This window comes from Macrosteles quadrilineatus, unplaced genomic scaffold (genome assembly GCF_028750875.1).
Source record: "Macrosteles quadrilineatus isolate MER2022 unplaced genomic scaffold, UCM_ALF_1.0 Scaffold_20__1_contigs__length_2534061, whole genome shotgun sequence".
In the NCBI taxonomy this organism is placed as follows: Eukaryota; Metazoa; Arthropoda; class Insecta; order Hemiptera; family Cicadellidae; genus Macrosteles; species Macrosteles quadrilineatus.
This window is the reverse complement of record NW_026542613.1, coordinates 2,319,033-2,340,440: the sequence shown is the minus strand read 5'-3', so window position 1 is coordinate 2,340,440 and position 21,408 is coordinate 2,319,033. Positions and strand designations below refer to the sequence as shown.

General features: G+C 35.1%; 1 protein-coding gene across 1 annotated transcript; it reads left to right on the top strand.

The window, feature by feature from the left end:
* Positions 1-8,887: 8,887 nt before the first annotated feature.
* On the top strand, positions 8,888-21,372 carry LOC129005376 (probable zinc transporter protein DDB_G0282067). Its single transcript, XM_054434243.1, has 4 exons — positions 8,888-9,004; positions 15,574-15,672; positions 17,692-17,988; positions 18,510-21,372. The coding sequence occupies exons 1-4, from the start codon at positions 8,983-8,985 to the stop codon at positions 18,536-18,538; spliced, it is 447 nt and encodes a 148-aa protein (XP_054290218.1). The 5' UTR covers positions 8,888-8,982; the 3' UTR covers positions 18,539-21,372.
* The last annotated feature ends 36 nt before the right edge of the window (positions 21,373-21,408 follow it).

The following is a 21,408-nucleotide window of genomic DNA, read 5'->3' as shown; positions in this document are numbered from 1 at the left end:
CAGTCAAATTCTAAACATTTGTAATGAGAGGGTAGAGAATTATACAGTTTCTTTTCCATTTCAACAAAACAATTCAGAGTAATTTTTAAATTACACTGGGAAATTCTAAGTGAGTTAGGTACAGTTTCTAGTGAAATAGTTATGAACATTTTTATTTGTAGGTATAGTATGTAAATTTCTTTTAACAAACAACAGACATTCAAAAATATACATAGCAGGTACAGTGAGTATGTTGAATTTCCTAAACAATGGCTTGCTGTGAGTCCTCATGTCAACATTTGCTATGACTTTAATAGTACGCTTTTGTTCAATTAGCAAATCCTTAACATTGGTGTCATTACCCCATACAATAATTCCATATGATATATAACTATGAAGGTAGGCATAGTAAACTGTAATGAGAATATCCGTTGACACAAACGATCTTAGCCTAATCAACATAAAAGTTCCCTTAGATAATTTACTGCATAACATAATTCCCCCGCCCAGCACTATTTGTAAAACTATAAAAGTGAAAAAGTGTTATAATTTTGTTTAGATATTTAAAATTCAAACCCAGTTAATCTATATAAATAAAGTTTTAGTTTTGTCTGTACATTGCTCAGAATTATACATATTTTGGGTTATTTTTACGTTTTATACATTGAAGAAGTTGAAACATATCTTATCTCAATTTATGTCCGTCTGTCACGGCCCAGAAGGCATTTTACGCAGCCTACTCTAAAGAAAACTAGAGTACCGATTATGATTCTAATGGTTTAATTGTAAGATTAATTTTTCTAGCTGTCACTGATATGATTACATAAATGTTGTTTACGAATACTGTGTAGGCCCTAACCATTTCCGATCACGTTTGTAAGCAAATCCAAAACCAAGCGAGATTAATAACCGTGTGGCTTTGGCTTACATAACGGGTTTGATTTATCACGGGTACTAATATGTAACTGTAAATTAAATTAAATAACTAGCCATCATCCATGTCGGGAACCGGAGATTCTGTATGTATCAAGTTGTACTTGAATTTTGAATCGGAAAAGACCGTGAATCAGTGTTGTACAGGACTGGAAAACTTATTTGTTCTATATATATAAAATTAGAGTTTTATAAATCACCTAATAGAGGAATTTTTTATTGCCAGAATATCCATATAGCGTTCGTAACCTCTGCTTTACGAATCTTCAGCGTCTTTCTCTTGATAGAACGATCCCCTCTCCCTCCCTTTAGAAACATCACAGTTCCTTTGATGAAAATGAAATGGAAACAACGCTTGCGCCAACAATCGTCTGCTCCGTTTTACACTTCTGTCTGCTGTGCGCTATGTTACAAGATTACTAGATAAAACCCGGTATGGATCATAAACATCAACAAATGACGTTTTTGGCCGTTGTTGGCCCGAAAATAAACATGATTTAACATTGGTTAAATGGAACTGCTAAACCATATGTTCAATGCTATTAGTATAGGATTCGGGCCGAAATAGTTATTTGTGTAACTAGTGGTGAAAGTGGCACTTTGCTGCACACGAGAGCAATGTTTACGCACGAGCCGCAGGCGAGTGCGGAATGATCTCGAGTGCAGCAAAGGCCTTTTTCACTCGTGTTACACATTATATTTTTCCTACAGTCACTATAAAACATAAATAATTAGTCTTTCAAACACTATACAACACGTTTTTAGGTTCAGCTAGCAACACAATTACACAAATGGTGCCCTGGAGAAAGTAGTACCCGTGGTCCGTATCACTCCGCTATTTTTCCTCGGCAAGAAATGTGCTCCGTCTTTTGAGAATATAGTTCCGTATGTTTTTGTAATTTGAAGTGGTTTCCGCGCCTAAAAAAAATGCTTTAAAGGTATTTTCTTGTTTATTAAGACCGTAGAAATGTTTTAAAAACGTTTAAAAGAAAAGTCCAGAAAGTTCAGAAATACCAAAACTATAAACACGAAATGACAGGTTAAATCGTAGTTATAATAGTCAATCAGCTGTTCATAGTATTATTATCTTTAAGTGTTGCCAACCTATTTCCAAGCGTACACGGATTACGTGCATAATAAAACCACGCTGTTTTGTGTTGTTTGGTTGGAATCCTGATGTGCGGCAAAGTATAAACCGTGCGGCAAAGTATAAACCGTACGGCAAAGTATAAATATGCAGCAATTAGCAGCTTTCTGTACTATAAACAGTACAGGGAAGCCAACTTTGTCGGGTGACTGTAGGAAAACGTTATTTTGTTTATGTTTATGATCCATACCGGGCTATGTTACAACAGATTTCAGATACAACAGCTGGGGAATGATGACGATATAGCTCAGTAAACTGTGATTGAGTGATTAGTAACCATGGTAATTTTAGTAAGGCTGTGATTTGGCAAAGAGTAGGCCTAAATGGCGACTTGTTGAATTTGTGTATGAATTGAAGAGAAACCTATTAAAGAACAGAAGAACAAAGAAAAAGAATAACAAGATTGTTCTCGTTACATTCTTTTTTAAGAGTGTTTTATTAGTTATCTCTAAATATAATTTTACACTTTTTTATCACTTATCTATCTATTCCTATGCTGTGATACAGCACCTATCGGTAGCCTATCTGTCTATCATGAACCTTATAATACTTTCTAAAGGTTCCTTTAATATTTACGTTATTTATAGCAATGCAGTCTTTGGCTAATTATTAGTTGAGTTTGAGTTAGCTATAATTTTAAACGTTGCCGTTTGTACAACTAAACCAAGATAAAAGATTTGAAATTTACAATAATAATGTTATTGCACAATAATAATGATTGTGCAATATTGAATTTCGTTTATAAGAATGCAAATCGTAACGTTAATGGCTGTTTACAGCGTTTTAATGGGTATGTCATGTCATCTGTTTTTATACTATATTGGATTAACCGTATTTTCCATTACTCCCCCCTCCCTTTAACTCAGGTAATCGAGTATCTACACAATAGTGTGAAGTATTGTAGCCTATGCTGCTTGATTGTATTTTAACGAGCTTTATGTCAACAAAGCGTTCTGTGCTGAGTCGCGGTATAGCTGGACGTGTCTGTGTGTAGTTGTACCACGCGTTATCTTTATCTATCACAGCAGTTGAGCCATTCCGTGCCCTCCCTCTTAGATCTCACGGCTTGCTAATCTTGAATAATAACTTTCTAGACGAATCCTAAACTATCCTAATATACTATTTTAACTAATTGAATTCAATAATATAACTATTGTCATTAATTAATCCACTTTCTATCTGGCGACTTCGTAATATATTTTGGATTGTCTTCACGTTGAACACTGTTACAATTAGCTTTAGCCACCCCCCCCCCATTTGCATTTTTTTAGCCCCCCCCAAGAATTTCAATGACGCAGTCTGCGTCACAGCCCCCCCCTTGTGGGCACCCCTGTCGTAAGAGTTTATTTTTGTAACATCCCCTACCTCACCTGTCGTGCTTAACAGATTTTTTTCAATAAATTGAGGTGTTTTTAATTAAACGTACAATGTGACAGATTAATTTTGAGAGGGTACTTTTATGGTTCAGGTTCTTTTGATCAACATGCTTTATACATAACAGGTTTAAATGATCTGTTTTACTTCAGTTTTATTTTTTTCACCAGAAATTTTAAAAAAGAAAACGAAACAAAATGGATGATTTGGTCACCTCTATTGATAGTTGTAGCCTGAATAAGGTTGGGCAGTTATTCTTGATGGTGTACGTGGATCTACAATAGACACATTTTAAATACCGTAGTTAAAATAAATTATTTTGAATAATTGTATTCAAAAATATTCTTACATTATATTGTCATTTAACTAGGGTTTTCTTGAATGTTACATTTTTACAGCTACAAAGTTATTTTTTATACCTCGAAGAGGAGTTTTTAACTACTGTATCGAACTGCTCAACTTGCACACGGGTCCTCTCTTATAGTAATAATTATTACCAAACTTCATTACAAGGATTCCCTACCACCTCGTTGAACTTATTTTGTCCGTTATATTTTTATTTGGTTAATTTTGTGGGAACAGTGATGTCAAGAATTGATGAGGAGCAGCCATCGTGGTAAACCCCCATCTGAGTCCCTCCCCCTACGCAGTAGTAAATATAGACTTAACATTTACTTCAGTAAGTAGATTCTCTGCAGCATTGCAACCTCAAGATGAATGACCACTATTAATCAGCTGATTCAGAAATGACAACTCCCACATAGTTTTACAGGGGGTTGACAAAGTATTTTTGTCATGTTGCAGCGAAAACAGCTGTTTTCAATTAATGTATTTTTGGTCTAAAATAGCTCTTTTTCTCCTTAGGAAGTAAAAATTTGCTGAAGTTGATGGCGTCAGCTTTACGCTTTGTCGTCTGTTAACTTCGAGTGTAAGCAAACAAAATTTATCAAAGTATGGGTATTGTTTTCAAACATAGTTCATTGTTGTCGACTGGATTTTAAGTTGTTTACGTTTAATCAAAGAAATTGGATGATACGGGAAACAGTTTAAAATTCAAGAAAATTATTTATACTGTACCTATATCAATAGTTTGACATATATAGATATCTATTGATATTATAAAGAACAAACACAATTATAATTGACGAAGGATTCTATACCTTACGTACTGAACAGCTGCTTGCTCACAATTAAAAAATTGAAAACAAGTTAAAAATAATTTTTCCCTGCAGTTACCTGATAAAGTGGGCTTCCTTTTTGAATTTACTTACTTTTGCCGCACTCCAGTATTCCAACCACACAACACAAAACAGCATGCTTCAATAAGGCACATAAATATGTGCATGCTTGAAAATAGACTACGATCATCTGGTGCAGCGTTTCCTATTTCATTCATCCCTTGGATTTAACACAACCTAAAAACATGTTGTATAGTGTTTGAAAGACTATTTATATGCTTTATAGTAACTGTATGAAAAATATAATGTGTAAGGTGAGTGCAAAGTGCCTTTGCTGCACTCGAGAAATTTTCCACACTCATGCTCATGTGCAGCCAAGTGCCACTTAGCACACTATAGTTTCACAAATAACTATTGGGGACTTATCTTCAAATGAGAAGAAATTTTTGTTTTCTAGCTTACTTCTCTTAATAGTGGTGTAATATGACGGGAAAAACAGTTCATCTCACGAGAAAAAGGTGTTTTTTTCATCAGAAAACTTGAGCTTGTGTCTAAAAGAGTCTCTTTTCACCCTAGTGATAAAATATACTAATAGAATTGTGATAGTGTTATTATTATCAGTAAAACACACTACAACAGAAGCTCCAATAATAAAATTCCCCCATCTCAAAAAACATTTTTTTTAAATTCTGATGTTTCTCTAAGTTTATCGGCAGTTCATTTGACAAAGAGCTGTAGAAAAAGTATATAAAAAATCAAACTAATCAACATGATGCACAGGTAAATCTCAGGTCAGCTGATACAAAGCCCCAGGTGACTACCTGACTTGTTATTTGACAGTTCAGAGGTCATGATTGGGGTACAACATCATGGACGTTTGGGTAGTAAAGTGGACATGCTGTTTATAATGGACCAGCTGTCACCAACTTTAAAATGTTGAATGAGTCAGAATGTAGTGTTTAAATGTTATTTCTGACCTTATTTTTTGTTTTATGGTATTTTGTGAAATAAAATAAGTTTTAGCTTACAATTAAGTTGTCCTACCAGTTTGACTTGGTTGCAAAGTTGAGTATTTAACAGAAACCAGTAATTTACATCAGCTTGATCGATTGGTGGTGATCAATTTAACTAAGTCAATTTCAATTTTACTGGCAACAACTTTGTCTGTTGAAAAATAACTATGCGTAGTTCTATCAAATAGTTAAAAGTACAACCATTGGCATTAGTAGTCAAAAGTCAATGTTACAATATAATAACAGCTGATATATATGAGAAGTCAGTGTGCACAGTTGGTTGCTGCCTCTCGCTTCAGGGATATAACAGCCGGCATTGATTCCCTTTACAAGAACAGAATCAAATTTGACATTTGGTTTCATATTTCGTTACACCAATCTCTCTACCACAACCCGTGCATTTATCCAAAGCTGTAAACGCAATAGAATCGATACGTTCCAAGTCCCTGTCAATTACGTTTTTGAAATTTGTATTTCCTTTCAAGTTTACAAATAAAGAAAGATCAAATACAAACTTGAGATCCTCTGAAAGGAGAAAACATTGTTAAACACATAACTATCAGTGGCAAAATATACTAAGAATGTAGTGAGCGATATTTGGGTGTACTGTGAATAGGTAGTCTTTTCTTGACTAACCTAATCAGACATTAGAGGACCGAGGTTTTGTCTGGTCTCTTCAAGAAATGCACAGTGATCACAGATTACCACTACTGCACTAATGCAGGGGAGCGAGCTGGCGTAGTGGTTAGAGCGCGGGACTTCAGTCCCTGAGGTCCCGGGTTCGATCCCCGCCAAGTCACCAATGGATTTTATCTAAGTGATAATGTCGCAACCCCTAGGTCTAGCCTGAAGTAATGTGAAAAACAATCCCAGGCTCGTGCCTAGCGTCATTAGGACAAAAAAAAACAAAAAAAAAACAAAAAAAAAACAAAAAAAAAACTGCACTAATGCAACTAATCTGACACTAGTATTGATTGGTTATTTCTGCTATTTAGTAAGGTTTGTCGTTTTAAAAATCAAATCTCAATTACCACAGTATTTTCTTTCAATAACCTACTTATCTTGCACAATCAGGAGACTAAAATTATACTAACCGATGACTTTCCTCCATTTAAGTGTAAATACCCCCGCCGCAGCAAACCTGCCGTCTAAGAGAATTTCCATTTGGCTGAATTGATTTTCAATTGATCTATTTAAATAACATTAGGTTTAACGAGTACCTAGGTTTGCTACTACAAGGAATCTAATAAAGTGTGTGTTTTAAGTAAAATAATTATTATGCTTTGTATTAAATGAATATATTTGCCAAGTTTGATCAAAAGATATCCATAAACAAGCAAACAACAACATTTTACAATATTCTCCATAAGAATAACATGGGAATTTTAAATTTACCATTTTTTAGTTTTCTCCATAATCAATAACCGTACAAAACACTTTGGTATACTGAATTGTTTTTTTTAAGCTCTTTAAGAAGGTTTAGAGAAAATTTGGGAAATTTTGTGTTTTGAGGGTCAAAAGTGAGAAAAACCAATTTTACCCCATAAAACCCTGTTCCCATGGTCCGATCATGCTGGATCGCGATCTCATTTAAGTTTATCCCGCCTTATACCTTCAAACCAAATTTCATCAAAATCGGATAAAAATTGCTCAAGTTATCGTGTTCACGGATATATATATATATATGTATAAATCTATATATATATATATATGTATACATATATAAAAATTTGAATGAATGGTGTTTTTGGCCTCCGGGGACATCAAAATGAAAAAAATAAATCGGTCCCGGGCCTAAGTCTTACCATGAGACCTACACGGTAATAGCTACTTCCCTATAGGGAAATTCGCTAAAAACAGTATTGAAATTTCAAACAAACGTATGCAATAAAATAATCGTCCAACAGAGGTCTAAACTACCAACGAAGATTGCTAGCTAGAACCTACTACTTACTATTTAAAAAAATAGTCAAAATTATATTCTTATTCCGTAGATTTGCGATAGATGAACTAATTGAAGTATAACCGGTTGTATTTAAATACTTGCACAATAGGTAAAGGGGCAATCTACCTCTACTATCAAACATAAAACGAGATTTACGATCTCAGTAACTGCTAAGTTCAGGGACGGAGTGGTTTGAGATTGAAAAGAGATGTTGTACCTCTTTGGTGTTTTAACTATTTTCCAGATAAAAGGTTAACAATAACGGCTTACGATTTGGAGTTGTATTATATTATCAAAGACTTTGGTGAGCTGATTGTTGTATAGTAAGAACATGTTATTTTAAGGATTGGTTTGAATTACGTATCTCGTAGGAACATAAAATAATTTGTATGAAAACCGTTATTCATCAATAAGAAGGTAATAAAAAAGTAAGTGAGAAATAAAGTTATCTTTTAGTAATTTCTTAAAGAAAATTAAAAATAATTGATTATTTTAGTAAGATACAATAAACTAAATGTTATCCACATTTAAGTATTTACACAATATAGCTGTTAGTGAAAGAGCGCAAAGTATGTCATTTTGCGCTCGAGAATTGTAGATTGTCGCACGAAGCTTTAGCTGAGTCATCAGCTGATTTAGCGATCGGGAATAATCCATTCCCGCTCTAGAGCGGCAATGAGCTATTTTGCGTAGGTACTGTTAACAGATGTGGTAATGTGTGTACACGTAGTGGTATGAAAACATTATTTTACTGTTTTAAATAATGCGATACTATATTATACTTTATCAACATTAATAATATTAAACTGAAGCTTATGAAGAATGGAATCATGCTACGGTAGCAAACTATTTAGGCCCCTACGTATTTAAGGACACATAGTATTATGTACAATATCTGTAGGTTTTTGGGGCTGGTTTCAGAATCCATATATTTTTATCGTCAGATTTAATTCGCTTTAACTCAATCGCTCTTGACATGGAGATACAACCTTGAGGGGGTATACACTTAAGTTTCCAATTCACGTTGGGGGCGAGAGATAATTTAATCTGACGATGTGATCGACGCAGCCAAATCTATAAATGAACATTATCACACTAATAACATTTGTTACCATACCACCGACACGTCGCTTGAAGCTAAAATAAAAGTTGGGAAAATCACTAAATACATCGTCAGTTCCCAGCAATGTAACTGCGCAGCTGAATTTTCCCGACGACAGGGTATTTCTCCCTGTTTCCCCTCCCGGTGGGTAATCCCACCCCCGCCGTGCTGGGAGTCGCTTGGCTTGAGGGTGAAAAGCCCAGTCTTGCAGCTGCAGCCGGTCTGTGTTGGTCTCTAAATCGTTGACCAAATCCGCCATCATTTATTGCTGGCTGAGCACTTCAACTCCTACGGCACGGCCTAGCTATGTCATGCCAAATGGAGGAAAAAAGGGTAAATACAACTATGTTACATGTGTGTATTAATGTATTTAATTTTCCAGCATTTGTATTAAACACCGTACTTCGGAAACGAGTACTTCGCAATAATTTAATAAAATCTGAGATTGAAGTAATCGGGTTGAATAAAATTTATTACTCTTTACTAAAGGGACAAAATGGGTGTTAAAGGGTTAATTAAAAATAAATATTGATTTAATTTCAAGTGTTGCTTTGGAAACGGCGCCATTGTGGATCAAGGTGGGACAAACCATGTCTCCGTGATCTGCCACAATACACCACCCACTGAGCAACACTCTACCTGTTGTGAGGTGATCTTGGTTTGCACAAATGAGTTTTTATAATTTGTACCGTATATAAGTATGGATTCTGTGTACCATCTATGTTCAATTAAAGATCCTTATTGGTATTGACAACACAATGGGTGGGTTTACTATAACGAGTCCAACATCGACATAATCTGAAACTTGATACGGAATTGCCTCATTTACTCGTTCTCGTGAAAAAAAAACACACTTAAACACTGTGTGATGTTAGTTTCAATGGATTTGCCATAAGCATTTAGAGATTTGAGAGATGAAAAATATCCGTTTAATGCAAATCAGGAAAGAGACAAAATTGGGGTCACCCAGTTGAGATTAAACGTTTACTTTTAATAAGTTCGAAAACGTTATGGAAATTATGGGTTTTGTGTTTTATATATTCAAAGATTTATATTTACTAGTGGTCGTCCTGTGGTCGAAACTCGACCAAAAATAATTAATGTACAGACTTCTCTATTTTCTCCACACACTGTAAATAAAACATGTGATTGGGATTTCTTCCATTTGTTTTGATTTTCTGTTTACATTTTGTTGTTATTTCGTCACCATCATGGCAACCCAGTTGGTCCATGTTAATTTTTTGAAGTTTTCAAATTCGTTTTTTGTGCTTATTTTTAGCCTATTTTAATTTATAAATGGATTCTGCACATCTACAGGCAAATATCTTTCTAACAGTATGCGTAGATTTCCCCTGCGATGCACACGAGCTGGGGAAAAGGTTTTAAAGAAACATGCTTGCCTATTAATATATAGATAGATGATAAATTCTTGTGAATACGATAGCGTTTCACAATCCTATTTTTCTACGGAATTGGAAATCAATACATCCCGTGTAGTTTCTAATTAAACCATTTCCATTGCGTAGACTTAAAATCGTAGGCAAAATCAATGTTATGAATTATTTTGTTCAATTAATTCTAGGTCAATGCCATACGCAATTTTATATCTCAATAATAAGATTTTAAAGACAATGAGAGCCATGACTTTGTCATTTTACAATTAAATGTTGTGTTTTCCCTCAAAATATATGCTAATTCACCGATCCTTTGTTCCCTAATAAATATGATGGCTTCAATCGTTGACTATATATACCTACTGTAGGTATATAGTCAATGCTACAATTTTACCTGTTGGCAGTGCTATGTTTAGGGGTTTGCTTTACTTATAAATTCATGACACCTGTTTGGCTGCGGTCTGTGAATAGGTGTTTATCAAACTAACATGCCAGTGTAATAAAAAAAATACAGCTATAGTTCGGCCGCTTAGAAAGCGACCTCCTCCAGCATTGGTTTAGCATTACCGGTAGCGCGCAGGTCGTTTTCTAAGCGGCCGAACTATAGTGGGGAACTTTTATACTTATTTACATTTATTTATTGAACAAATACAGCAGCAAGTTTGATACTTAAATAAACATCATGGTACTTTATAAGGCATTCGATGTGTTTTAATCCTCTCCACAATGTAGGATTACAAATTATATAGGATTAATAGGTCAATTTAACATCTCCAAAACATAAATAAATTAACGGTCGTGTTTGGGCTTCAAATATGAATGGCAGTTTTATGGAGTTTCTTCTCCATGGGACATCGCAAAATTCCAATAAACCTTCCACATTTGATCAGTAGTATAGTAACTAACATACCGCACTCAACTCTTTTCCACCTGGTCATGTTTTTTTTTTTTTATTTTCCTCTGATAATTTGTACTCAATACAATATCTACGTCCCCCAATACTTTTCACATATAGGGAGGGAATAAGCTATTACCGTAGGTCTTGTGGTAACATACAGCCTTGAGTCGATTTACTTTTTTATGTATTCAGAGGAAAAAAACATCCGTCCAGATTCATATATCTATTTATGTTAATAAATTAATTAAATAATATGCCTAGTATGTGTGAGTTAGCACGGAATTCCTCTCTAAAATCATCATATTCTTACCCATTTTGACCCCCCAAAACATAAATTAAATATTAATAAAGTTTATCAATAAATTTCCTTCTAAACTATTTTGCAGAACTTTTAAACAAATATTTTGTTTGTACATAGAAGCGTAGTCGTACCATTCCTATAACAGAGAACACTCCAAAAAGCTGTAAATTAATAATTACCATGTTCTTCTTATGGAGAATAAATAAATTGTTGTAGTTTGCTTAGTGGGTTATTTAAACACAAATAGCAAACTTGTATATTTCATACTAAGCTATTTACACTCCACTAAAACTAATCTTCATTGGGTTCCCTGTGGCAGCAAACCTAAGTACTAATTAAAATTAATATGTATTAGAAAATAAATCACACTTATTTAAGGGATTTATTGAAAATCAAGCAGAGGTCAATCGAAATTCATGTAGACTGCAGGTTTGCTGCGGCGAGGGCGGGTGTAATTCAAGCTGCTATTGTCCTCACGTATCGCGCTCACTGTAAAATTCGCACCGAAATTACACAATTCGTCCACATGAACGCATTAATGCGTTATCGGACTTATACCCGATTCCAAAACAAGGATTTTAAAACATTAAAGTTCTTTTGCAGTATCCAAAGTTAATGACAAGCACTAGAGTTGGGAGGGGAAGGGAGGAAGGAGTTTTCCTCAGTCTTTATTTTTCTGTTTCCTCAAGATGAGTTGAAACAAGTGGGTACTTGGCTTTCTCTGTATCCTCAGGCTTATCACATTTTCATCGTTTTGGCAAAATAACGAAAACATTTTCTTCTTGGATGTAGAAATAATGGTTTACAGTACTACTATTTAACTCAAAAACTATTTTAACGAAAAAACGAACTATTTAATGCAATAGTTAGTTTTGTCTTTTCTACACTCATGTTTCACTTATATTTAGCTTAAAATACACATATCTTTCCAGGGACGATGTTGGTTACAATCACCTGCAATTTATTACGAGTAATTACTATTATTAATTGTTTAATTAAATCAATTAATTAATTACTATACTTGGGACCCTTCTATGGCGTTGACTGTGTTATCTTTCATAAGTAACCGTTTGGCTATAGCCTATATTAGCCACGTTGGTCAACTGAAGATCATCATTATTAAACATATTCTTTGATTATAGATACTTTACGACAAAGTGGATATTAAAATCTCACTTTTAAAGTTGAATCCATTTAGAAATGGTCAAATTCCTTCGATTGAGCCACACATAGAATTTTTCTTATGAAAAATCCATTTGATTCCTTTTACACATTCAAATATGCAAAAATAAAATGGGATGCTTACGGTAAAGTTTGTATAAATTATCGGAAAATAGAACTTCAACAATCTCCCTTTATACAGGCCATCTTGTAAGTAATCTGTCAAACTCGGTGTGATGGTAGGTAAAATGTTGAGATTAAACGTTTACTTTTAATAAGTTCGAAAACGTTATGGAAATTATGGGTTTTGTGTTTTATATATTCAAAGATTTATATTTACTAGTGGTCGTCCTGTGGTCGAAACTCGACCAAAAATAATTAATGTACAGACTTCTCTATTTTCTCCACACACTGTAAATAAAACATGTGATTGGGATTTCTTCCATTTGTTTTGATTTTCTGTTTACATTTTGTTGTTATTTCGTCACCATCATGGCAACCCAGTTGGTCCATGTTAATTTTTTGAAGTTTTCAAATTCGTTTTTTGTGCTTATTTTTAGCCTATTTTAATTTATAAATGGATTCTGCACATCTACAGGCAAATATCTTTCTAACAGTATGCGTAGATTTCCCCTGCGATGCACACGAGCTGGGGAAAAGGTTTTAAAGAAACATGCTTGCCTATTAATATATAGATAGATGATAAATTCTTGTGAATACGATAGCGTTTCACAATCCTATTTTTCTACGGAATTGGAAATCAATACATCCCGTGTAGTTTCTAATTAAACCATTTCCATTGCGTAGACTTAAAATCGTAGGCAAAATCAATGTTATGAATTATTTTGTTCAATTAATTCTAGGTCAATGCCATACGCAATTTTATATCTCAATAATAAGATTTTAAAGACAATGAGAGCCATGACTTTGTCATTTTACAATTAAATGTTGTGTTTTCCCTCAAAATATATGCTAATTCACCGATCCTTTGTTCCCTAATAAATATGATGGCTTCAATCGTTGACTATATATACCTACTGTAGGTATATAGTCAATGCTACAATTTTACCTGTTGGCAGTGCTATGTTTAGGGGTTTGCTTTACTTATAAATTCATGACACCTGTTTGGCTGCGGTCTGTGAATAGGTGTTTATCAAACTAACATGCCAGTGTAATAAAAAAAATACAGCTATAGTTCGGCCGCTTAGAAAGCGACCTCCTCCAGCATTGGTTTAGCATTACCGGTAGCGCGCAGGTCGTTTTCTAAGCGGCCGAACTATAGTGGGGAACTTTTATACTTATTTACATTTATTTATTGAACAAATACAGCAGCAAGTTTGATACTTAAATAAACATCATGGTACTTTATAAGGCATTCGATGTGTTTTAATCCTCTCCACAATGTAGGATTACAAATTATATAGGATTAATAGGTCAATTTAACATCTCCAAAACATAAATAAATTAACGGTCGTGTTTGGGCTTCAAATATGAATGGCAGTTTTATGGAGTTTCTTCTCCATGGGACATCGCAAAATTCCAATAAACCTTCCACATTTGATCAGTAGTATAGTAACTAACATACCGCACTCAACTCTTTTCCACCTGGTCATGTTTTTTTTTTTTTATTTTCCTCTGATAATTTGTACTCAATACAATATCTACGTCCCCCAATACTTTTCACATATAGGGAGGGAATAAGCTATTACCGTAGGTCTTGTGGTAACATACAGCCTTGAGTCGATTTACTTTTTTATGTATTCAGAGGAAAAAAACATCCGTCCAGATTCATATATCTATTTATGTTAATAAATTAATTAAATAATATGCCTAGTATGTGTGAGTTAGCACGGAATTCCTCTCTAAAATCATCATATTCTTACCCATTTTGACCCCCCAAAACATAAATTAAATATTAATAAAGTTTATCAATAAATTTCCTTCTAAACTATTTTGCAGAACTTTTAAACAAATATTTTGTTTGTACATAGAAGCGTAGTCGTACCATTCCTATAACAGAGAACACTCCAAAAAGCTGTAAATTAATAATTACCATGTTCTTCTTATGGAGAATAAATAAATTGTTGTAGTTTGCTTAGTGGGTTATTTAAACACAAATAGCAAACAATTAATTAATTACTATACTTGGGACCCTTCTATGGCGTTGACTGTGTTATCTTTCATAAGTAACCGTTTGGCTATAGCCTATATTAGCCACGTTGGTCAACTGAAGATCATCATTATTAAACATATTCTTTGATTATAGATACTTTACGACAAAGTGGATATTAAAATCTCACTTTTAAAGTTGAATCCATTTAGAAATGGTCAAATTCCTTCGATTGAGCCACACATAGAATTTTTCTTATGAAAAATCCATTTGATTCCTTTTACACATTCAAATATGCAAAAATAAAATGGGATGCTTACGGTAAAGTTTGTATAAATTATCGGAAAATAGAACTTCAACAATCTCCCTTTATACAGGCCATCTTGTAAGTAATCTGTCAAACTCGGTGTGATGGTAGGTAAAATGAAGAGAAGATCGATTATAATTTTTTTTACTCTTTGTTTACCAGCCGCCATTTCGTGTTGTTTACAAAAATTATATCTTTTAAAGATTTCAACTAATCTTTGAAAATGATGATGAAAATTGGCATATGTTAATGTACAACACACATATAAAACATTCAACTTGGTCAAATGTAAAATTTCAAAGTGGCATTTAAGCTTTCAAGTAATATTCCATGAAAACGACTCAAACAAAGTTGTACAGAACATAACATTAAAATCATTTGCAAATACAAGTCCAATATCACTTTGGTTTTTTTAATTCGGTTTATAACTAGTTAAAATATCCCAACTTATTTGGCAACTAATACACTACACAATTTAACATTTCTTACATGCAAGGTCCAATTAATTCTTTGACTATTTATCGACAAGCACATTATAAAATCTTGCGATCAAGATTACAATTACAACCAACATCTCACAGGAAAGACCTGAAGAGCCTAAAACTCTAAGATCACTGTAGATTTCGGTGAGGCCATCTGAGCTGATATAAGTAACAAGATAATCGTCACATCGAGGTAGGTATTTTCTAAACACCTCGTTGCTGTTGTTGATGTTGATGTGGTTGTTGCAGCCGTGTTTCCCACCTTGGAGTTGCACAGCCACGACCCACGGGCTGCGGCTCACGACCAGAAGGACAGAACCAAGAAGATGCTCCACCAAAACTCCAGGAGTAAGTAGTATCCCTCGTGACGTGATCATATTTGTCCCACCTCCACCTTCACACATTGGACGTCGGCTCTAGCTCGCAACCGTTGGTTGTGGCACCACTTAAATCCATTGGCAACTGGCGGGATATGAATCCACTACATTGCGCACTCAAGTACATCACTTTACCACTAGGCACTTGACGCAATCGTAATTTTTTAGTGAGTGATGGACCACTCTAAAAATTGTGCAGTTTTTGCGTAGCATGTTTAATCATTGGTTGTGTGTTTTGAGGTGGTTTTTGTTTTGTTTTTACTCGTGTTTAGGCCAATGGCATTTTTTATTGAAGTTCAAGTTACCGCAGTTCAAACGTCTTCAAGGGAATGCTGTCCAAACCCATTAAAGTTTTGCGAATTTGCTGGATAAAAACTAACCAACTTGCTGTAACAGAAATGTCGACAAACGTTCTTTCTTACATCCATTTGCAAACTTAAAAGCAGAGAGAAGTGGAAAGCAGTTATAATTTTTAAGTATTACACCACCTTTAACAGGGACTATATCGTTGGCAATATTTTCTTCCACGTGCGAAGATGTAGTTTTATAGATAGAATCAATATATGTAAAATTGTTCCAGTTTTCATGACCGCAGTACTGTTAATAGTTTGTAAACAAGTATTAAGTCGTCCGTCTCTTGACGTACTCAACGTTGTTGCATAAAGGAAATTTTCACGAGTGATAACAATCGCATGTTGAGTGACACATTTAGGTCATTAAAAAATGTACACGCCCTAATTAGCATGTCTTGTTGATATTCAATTTTCCTTACGCTCTTCCCTATAACAGCTTATTTCAGTGGTTGTTTGGAAAAAATAGTTTAACTTGTTAAAAAATATTGTCATTATTAAACAAGTTTATGTGTTTGTAGAAAATTGAATCAGCATTTTCGGTTATAAGATTATCTGCCTGTGTATAAAACTCTAGTTCGAAACTCGAGAACTCTGGCTTGAGAGTTGAATTAATTCATTTGTTTTAATTAATTAAAAACAGTTGGGGGATGAACTAAAGGGTTAAAATAGTACCATTTTGTTAGCGAATTTATAGAGAGATCGAGATTGAAGGGGTTGTGATAGTTTTCTGTAATGGGGTTAGTGTATGTTTTTCTGCCCCAAAGTGACGTATTTTCCTACCAATAATGGTTTAAACGTCATCAGAACGTTGATGAAACACGGCATTGTTTGTTAATTTACTTTTTACTCGAAACTATTTTACTGTTTATCCTTGTTAACGATTTACACGAATTCAAATTTTAGTCGTTAACCGTCGTAAGCTATGGATGTCAAACTGTTAAACAATTTGGGTCAAAGAGATGCTAAATTGTGTGGACTAAGCGAGTAACTTTTGTGTGTGTAAATTACTTTTTAACTAGTCTGTTTGCGACCAACAAAGCGCGTCAACTCGTTGGCCCAATTTCCACAACCCACTTTTAAAGGGTGGTTAAATACTAGTCAAAGATACTACCCTTCCCCACGCTCACTTCAAAACTTGTACGACATCGTGGTTCTGATATAAATTGACACTATATAGGTCGTGATTATAAAATGTCTGCATATTAGGTTTTAATTTTGGGATATGAAATCTTACTCTAAAATATTTGGCATACCGGTACTTAGTGTAGTATGGTATAGTGTATGTGTACCGTATATTTCACAACAGTTGTTAGAGCCAAACACAAAAAAAAATTGAAATTCGAAGGCACACATTTTGATTTTGGGGCCTTCCAATTTGCGGTCTGGTGCGGAAAGTTCCATAGGGATGGGAATGGGAGGGTTTCCGATTCTAGAATACTCTACTTAATGAATAGTGGATACTACACATATAGCAGAATATTCACCCTTCAGTCAATAATTAAATTTCATAATTTATCGTGGAATGATATCAAATAAGACCTACCGAGAAAACCTTACTCACCAAGTTTGTTAAACGTTGCTTTACTTGTTTGACTTGTTCACAAACTGATATTAACAGGGTTGTTGTTTTTTTACAGGCAGATCAGAGAGCAAGGATAGTCCGGACACGGAAAAGGCGGATCACTCTCAGTTTCATACCCATGCCGAGAAACATGGCCATACCGAAAAACACAGTCATACAGAGAAACATGGTCATACCGAGAAAAATTGTCATACAGAGAAACACGGACATACCGAGAAAAATGGCCACTCTGAGAAACACAGTCATGCAGAAAAACACAGTCATAATGAGAAACAATCCCACACCGAGAAACATAGTCACGCCGAGAAAGTAAAACAGCCGAAACCCAGCAAGTCATCGGACAAGGAGAAAGGTGAGACCAAATCAAATGTTTCTTCTTTTGTAAAATATTAATTTTAAGTTAGTAATTATAGTTGTGAAGTGTTGCCATGTACATTAAGTTTTAAAATACAAATCTTTTAGTTATCTGTCCGAATTTGTTAAAATACTATCACTTTAGTAAGAAAGGGTCTTTTCTGAAAGAGGGTACCACTATTTTACAATTCGGTGGTTGGGTTGGGTTACCTTATGTTAGGCCAGACCGGGTTAGGTTAGGTTGGTTTACTTTGTTATAATGCCAAACAAGGTAACACTTTACAAATACGTCAATTTGAATTTGCGATCTTTTTTTATGAAGAGTTTCTACAAAGGTGAAATTTGTATGTGTGTTACTTTGCCGTTATAATGACCAAACCAACCTAACATAACCTAACCTAACCGCCGCATCGCACTACAAAGAAGTGGCGGCCCTCTCTTTGAAAAGACCCAAAAAAAGACTACTGCTATTATAACTAATGTTTTTTGGCCCAATAATTTATGAATATCTTGTTTCAGATTCTAAGACGGACACGAAAGAGAAATAGCAGTTGGGATGTTGTGATTGTAGGGGGAGTGGGGGTAGTGCGAATGAGTGAACCAGCTGGTGAGAAGAAGTATACCAATGCAGTGTCAGGCCTAAACTGTAGCTTTACTCACTTCATCCATAGAGTAGAAACACTCGTACATAGAAAACAGTGATTCAGCATCCGTCATTTACAATATGTCTCATATAGCTTTGTATTTTACCACTGACTCGGGGACGCATAATTCTTATTTAAATTTCAGTTCCGGCATATAGGGCAAATGGAGTCTTTTGATTGGCTGATCCAGCAGTGACGTTATGACTTTGGGTTCAGTTTCCTAACTGGGCTACCCTAATATTGATTGAAAATATCGATTCGATTAGTAAATCTTCATTCGATGTTTTCATTATCAGCAAGTTTGGTTAGTTAGGTTAGGTTATAACAGTTTAATTTTATAATTGATATTTAAAAATATCGAATATCTACTTCGGCCATCAGTCATTGTTGGATCGGCCAATCAAATGACTCAATTCGCCCTATATGACGGATCCAATTGAAATAGAAATTATGCATCGGGTGCAAAAGTCTTTTCGCTTGTCTGTGATTATACATGGACAACGCATATGGCCATAGCCTTCTCTAAAGGCTCGTACAAGGCCTCAGCGTTGGTGTGTGGCAACGTCGTACCTGCCGATCTATTGCCATGGTAACAACAACGTGTAAACACACGTGGAAAAAAGCTCTATTATGAAAGTGTAAAAGCTGTTTCGGTAGGCCGGGGTTGCGATGTTGCCACGTCCCGCCGCGGCCTTGTATAAGAGGAGGCTATGTATATGCGTTTTCTGTGTCCGTTTCCAAACGGCCATGTTCTTTAAAAAATAGTTGTTTGACTGTATCTAGTCCTATTTAAATTAAGTCAACAGAAATAAGAATGAATTACACGCTGTCCTTGTTATTGTTGTTCTACATAGTCTACGCATATGGCCATCAGGCCATAGCTTTCTCTAAAGGCTCTACAAGGCCGCAGCGTTGGTGTGTGGCAACGTTGCACCGGCCTATTGCCTTTATAGGCTAATAACAAACGTGTAAACATACACATTCGGTAGGCCTGGGATACGGTGTTGCCATGCCTCGCTGCGCCCTTGTATTAGAGGAGGCTAGGCCTACATGTATATGCGTTTTCTGTGTCCGTTTCCAAGAAGCCATGTTTTTGGAAAAAAATGTTTGACTGTATCTAGTCCTATTTTAAATCGACAATCAGTCGTTTTAAATTAAGTCAACAGAAATAAGAATGAATTACACGCTGTCCTTGTTATTGTTGTTCTACATAGTCTACGCATATGGCCATCAGGCCATAGCTTTCTCTAAAGGCTCTACAAGGCCGCAGCGTAGGTGTGTGGCAACTTTGCACCGGCCTATTGCCATGATAGGCTAATAACAAACGTGTAAACATACACATTCGGTAGGCCTGGGTTGCGGTGTTGCCACGCCTCGCTGCGCCCTTGTATTAGAGGTGGCTAGGCCTATGTATATGCGTTTTCTGTGTCCGTTTCCAAGCGGCTATGTTCTTTAAAAAAATATTTGTTTTAAATTAAGTCAACAGAAAGAAGAATGAATGACACGCTGTTTTGTGTAGTCCTTGTTATTGTTGTTCTACATAGTCTACGCATATGGCCATCAGGCCATAGCTTTCTCTACAGGCTCTACAAGGCCGCAGCGTTGGTATGTGGCAACGTTGCACCAGCCTTTTGACATTATAGGCTAATAACAAACGTGTAAACATACACATTTGGTAGGCCTGGGTTGCGGTGTTGCCACGCCTCGCTGCGCCCTTGTATTAGAGGTGGCTAGGCCTATGTATATGCGTTTTCTGTGTTCCTTCCCAAGCGACCATGTTCTTTAAAAAAATATTTGTTTTAAATTAAGTTAACAGAAAGAAGAATGAATGACACGCTGTTTTGTGTAGTCCTTGTTATTGTTGTTCTACATAGTCTACGCATATGGCCATTAGGCCATAGCCTTCTCTACAGGCTCTACAATGCCGCAGCGTAGGTGTGTGGCAACGTTGCACCAGCCTATTGCCATTATAGGCTAATAACAAGGTAGGCCTGGGTTGCGGTGTTGCCACGCCTCGCTGCGCCCTTGTATTAGAGGAGGCTAGGCCTATGTATATGCGTTGTCTGTGTCCGTTTCCAAGCGACCCCTTCGCATTATGATCGTTAAAACATGTTATGACTGTACATGGTCCTATTTAAAATCGACAATCAGTCGTTTTAAATTAAGTCGACAGAAACAAGAATCGATGACACGCTGTTTTGTGTAGTGGTTATTCTGTGTTCTTGAGTATTGATTGTTGCTTAATTTGTGTCTGCTATTCCCTATCCCCTTCCCTAACCGATGAAGTTTGTGTTCAAAGACACATAGCTGAGTTGAATACACTGTGTATCGCTAAATTAGTCTAAGGTAAAATTTTAAGTCGATGTGGAAAAATTACAAATTACGATTAATTTAAAAGTGTAAACAAACCATTGGAAAATAAATTGTATAATCCAGCAAAATTATTATTATTGGCGTTATAAGTGTATAATTTGTGTTGATGAGTATTTAACTTTGTGTGATAATTCTCTAAAATGTACGGAAATATCTCGACACTGCTCTGTACTCTAAACATTGCTCATGACGAAAATATAAATAGGTAAATTTATTATATTTTAACATACATATATTGTATAATGCGTAACGATAGTCTAGCTTATGTATTTAATGTATTATTTGTGTAGCATGGTAAGTTAGCTAAGAAAATGTATTTGAATATATTATTATTATTTGCGATTATTTGAATATATATATTATTACTGTAAATAAACTAACTATTTACTTAGATCCCTCTA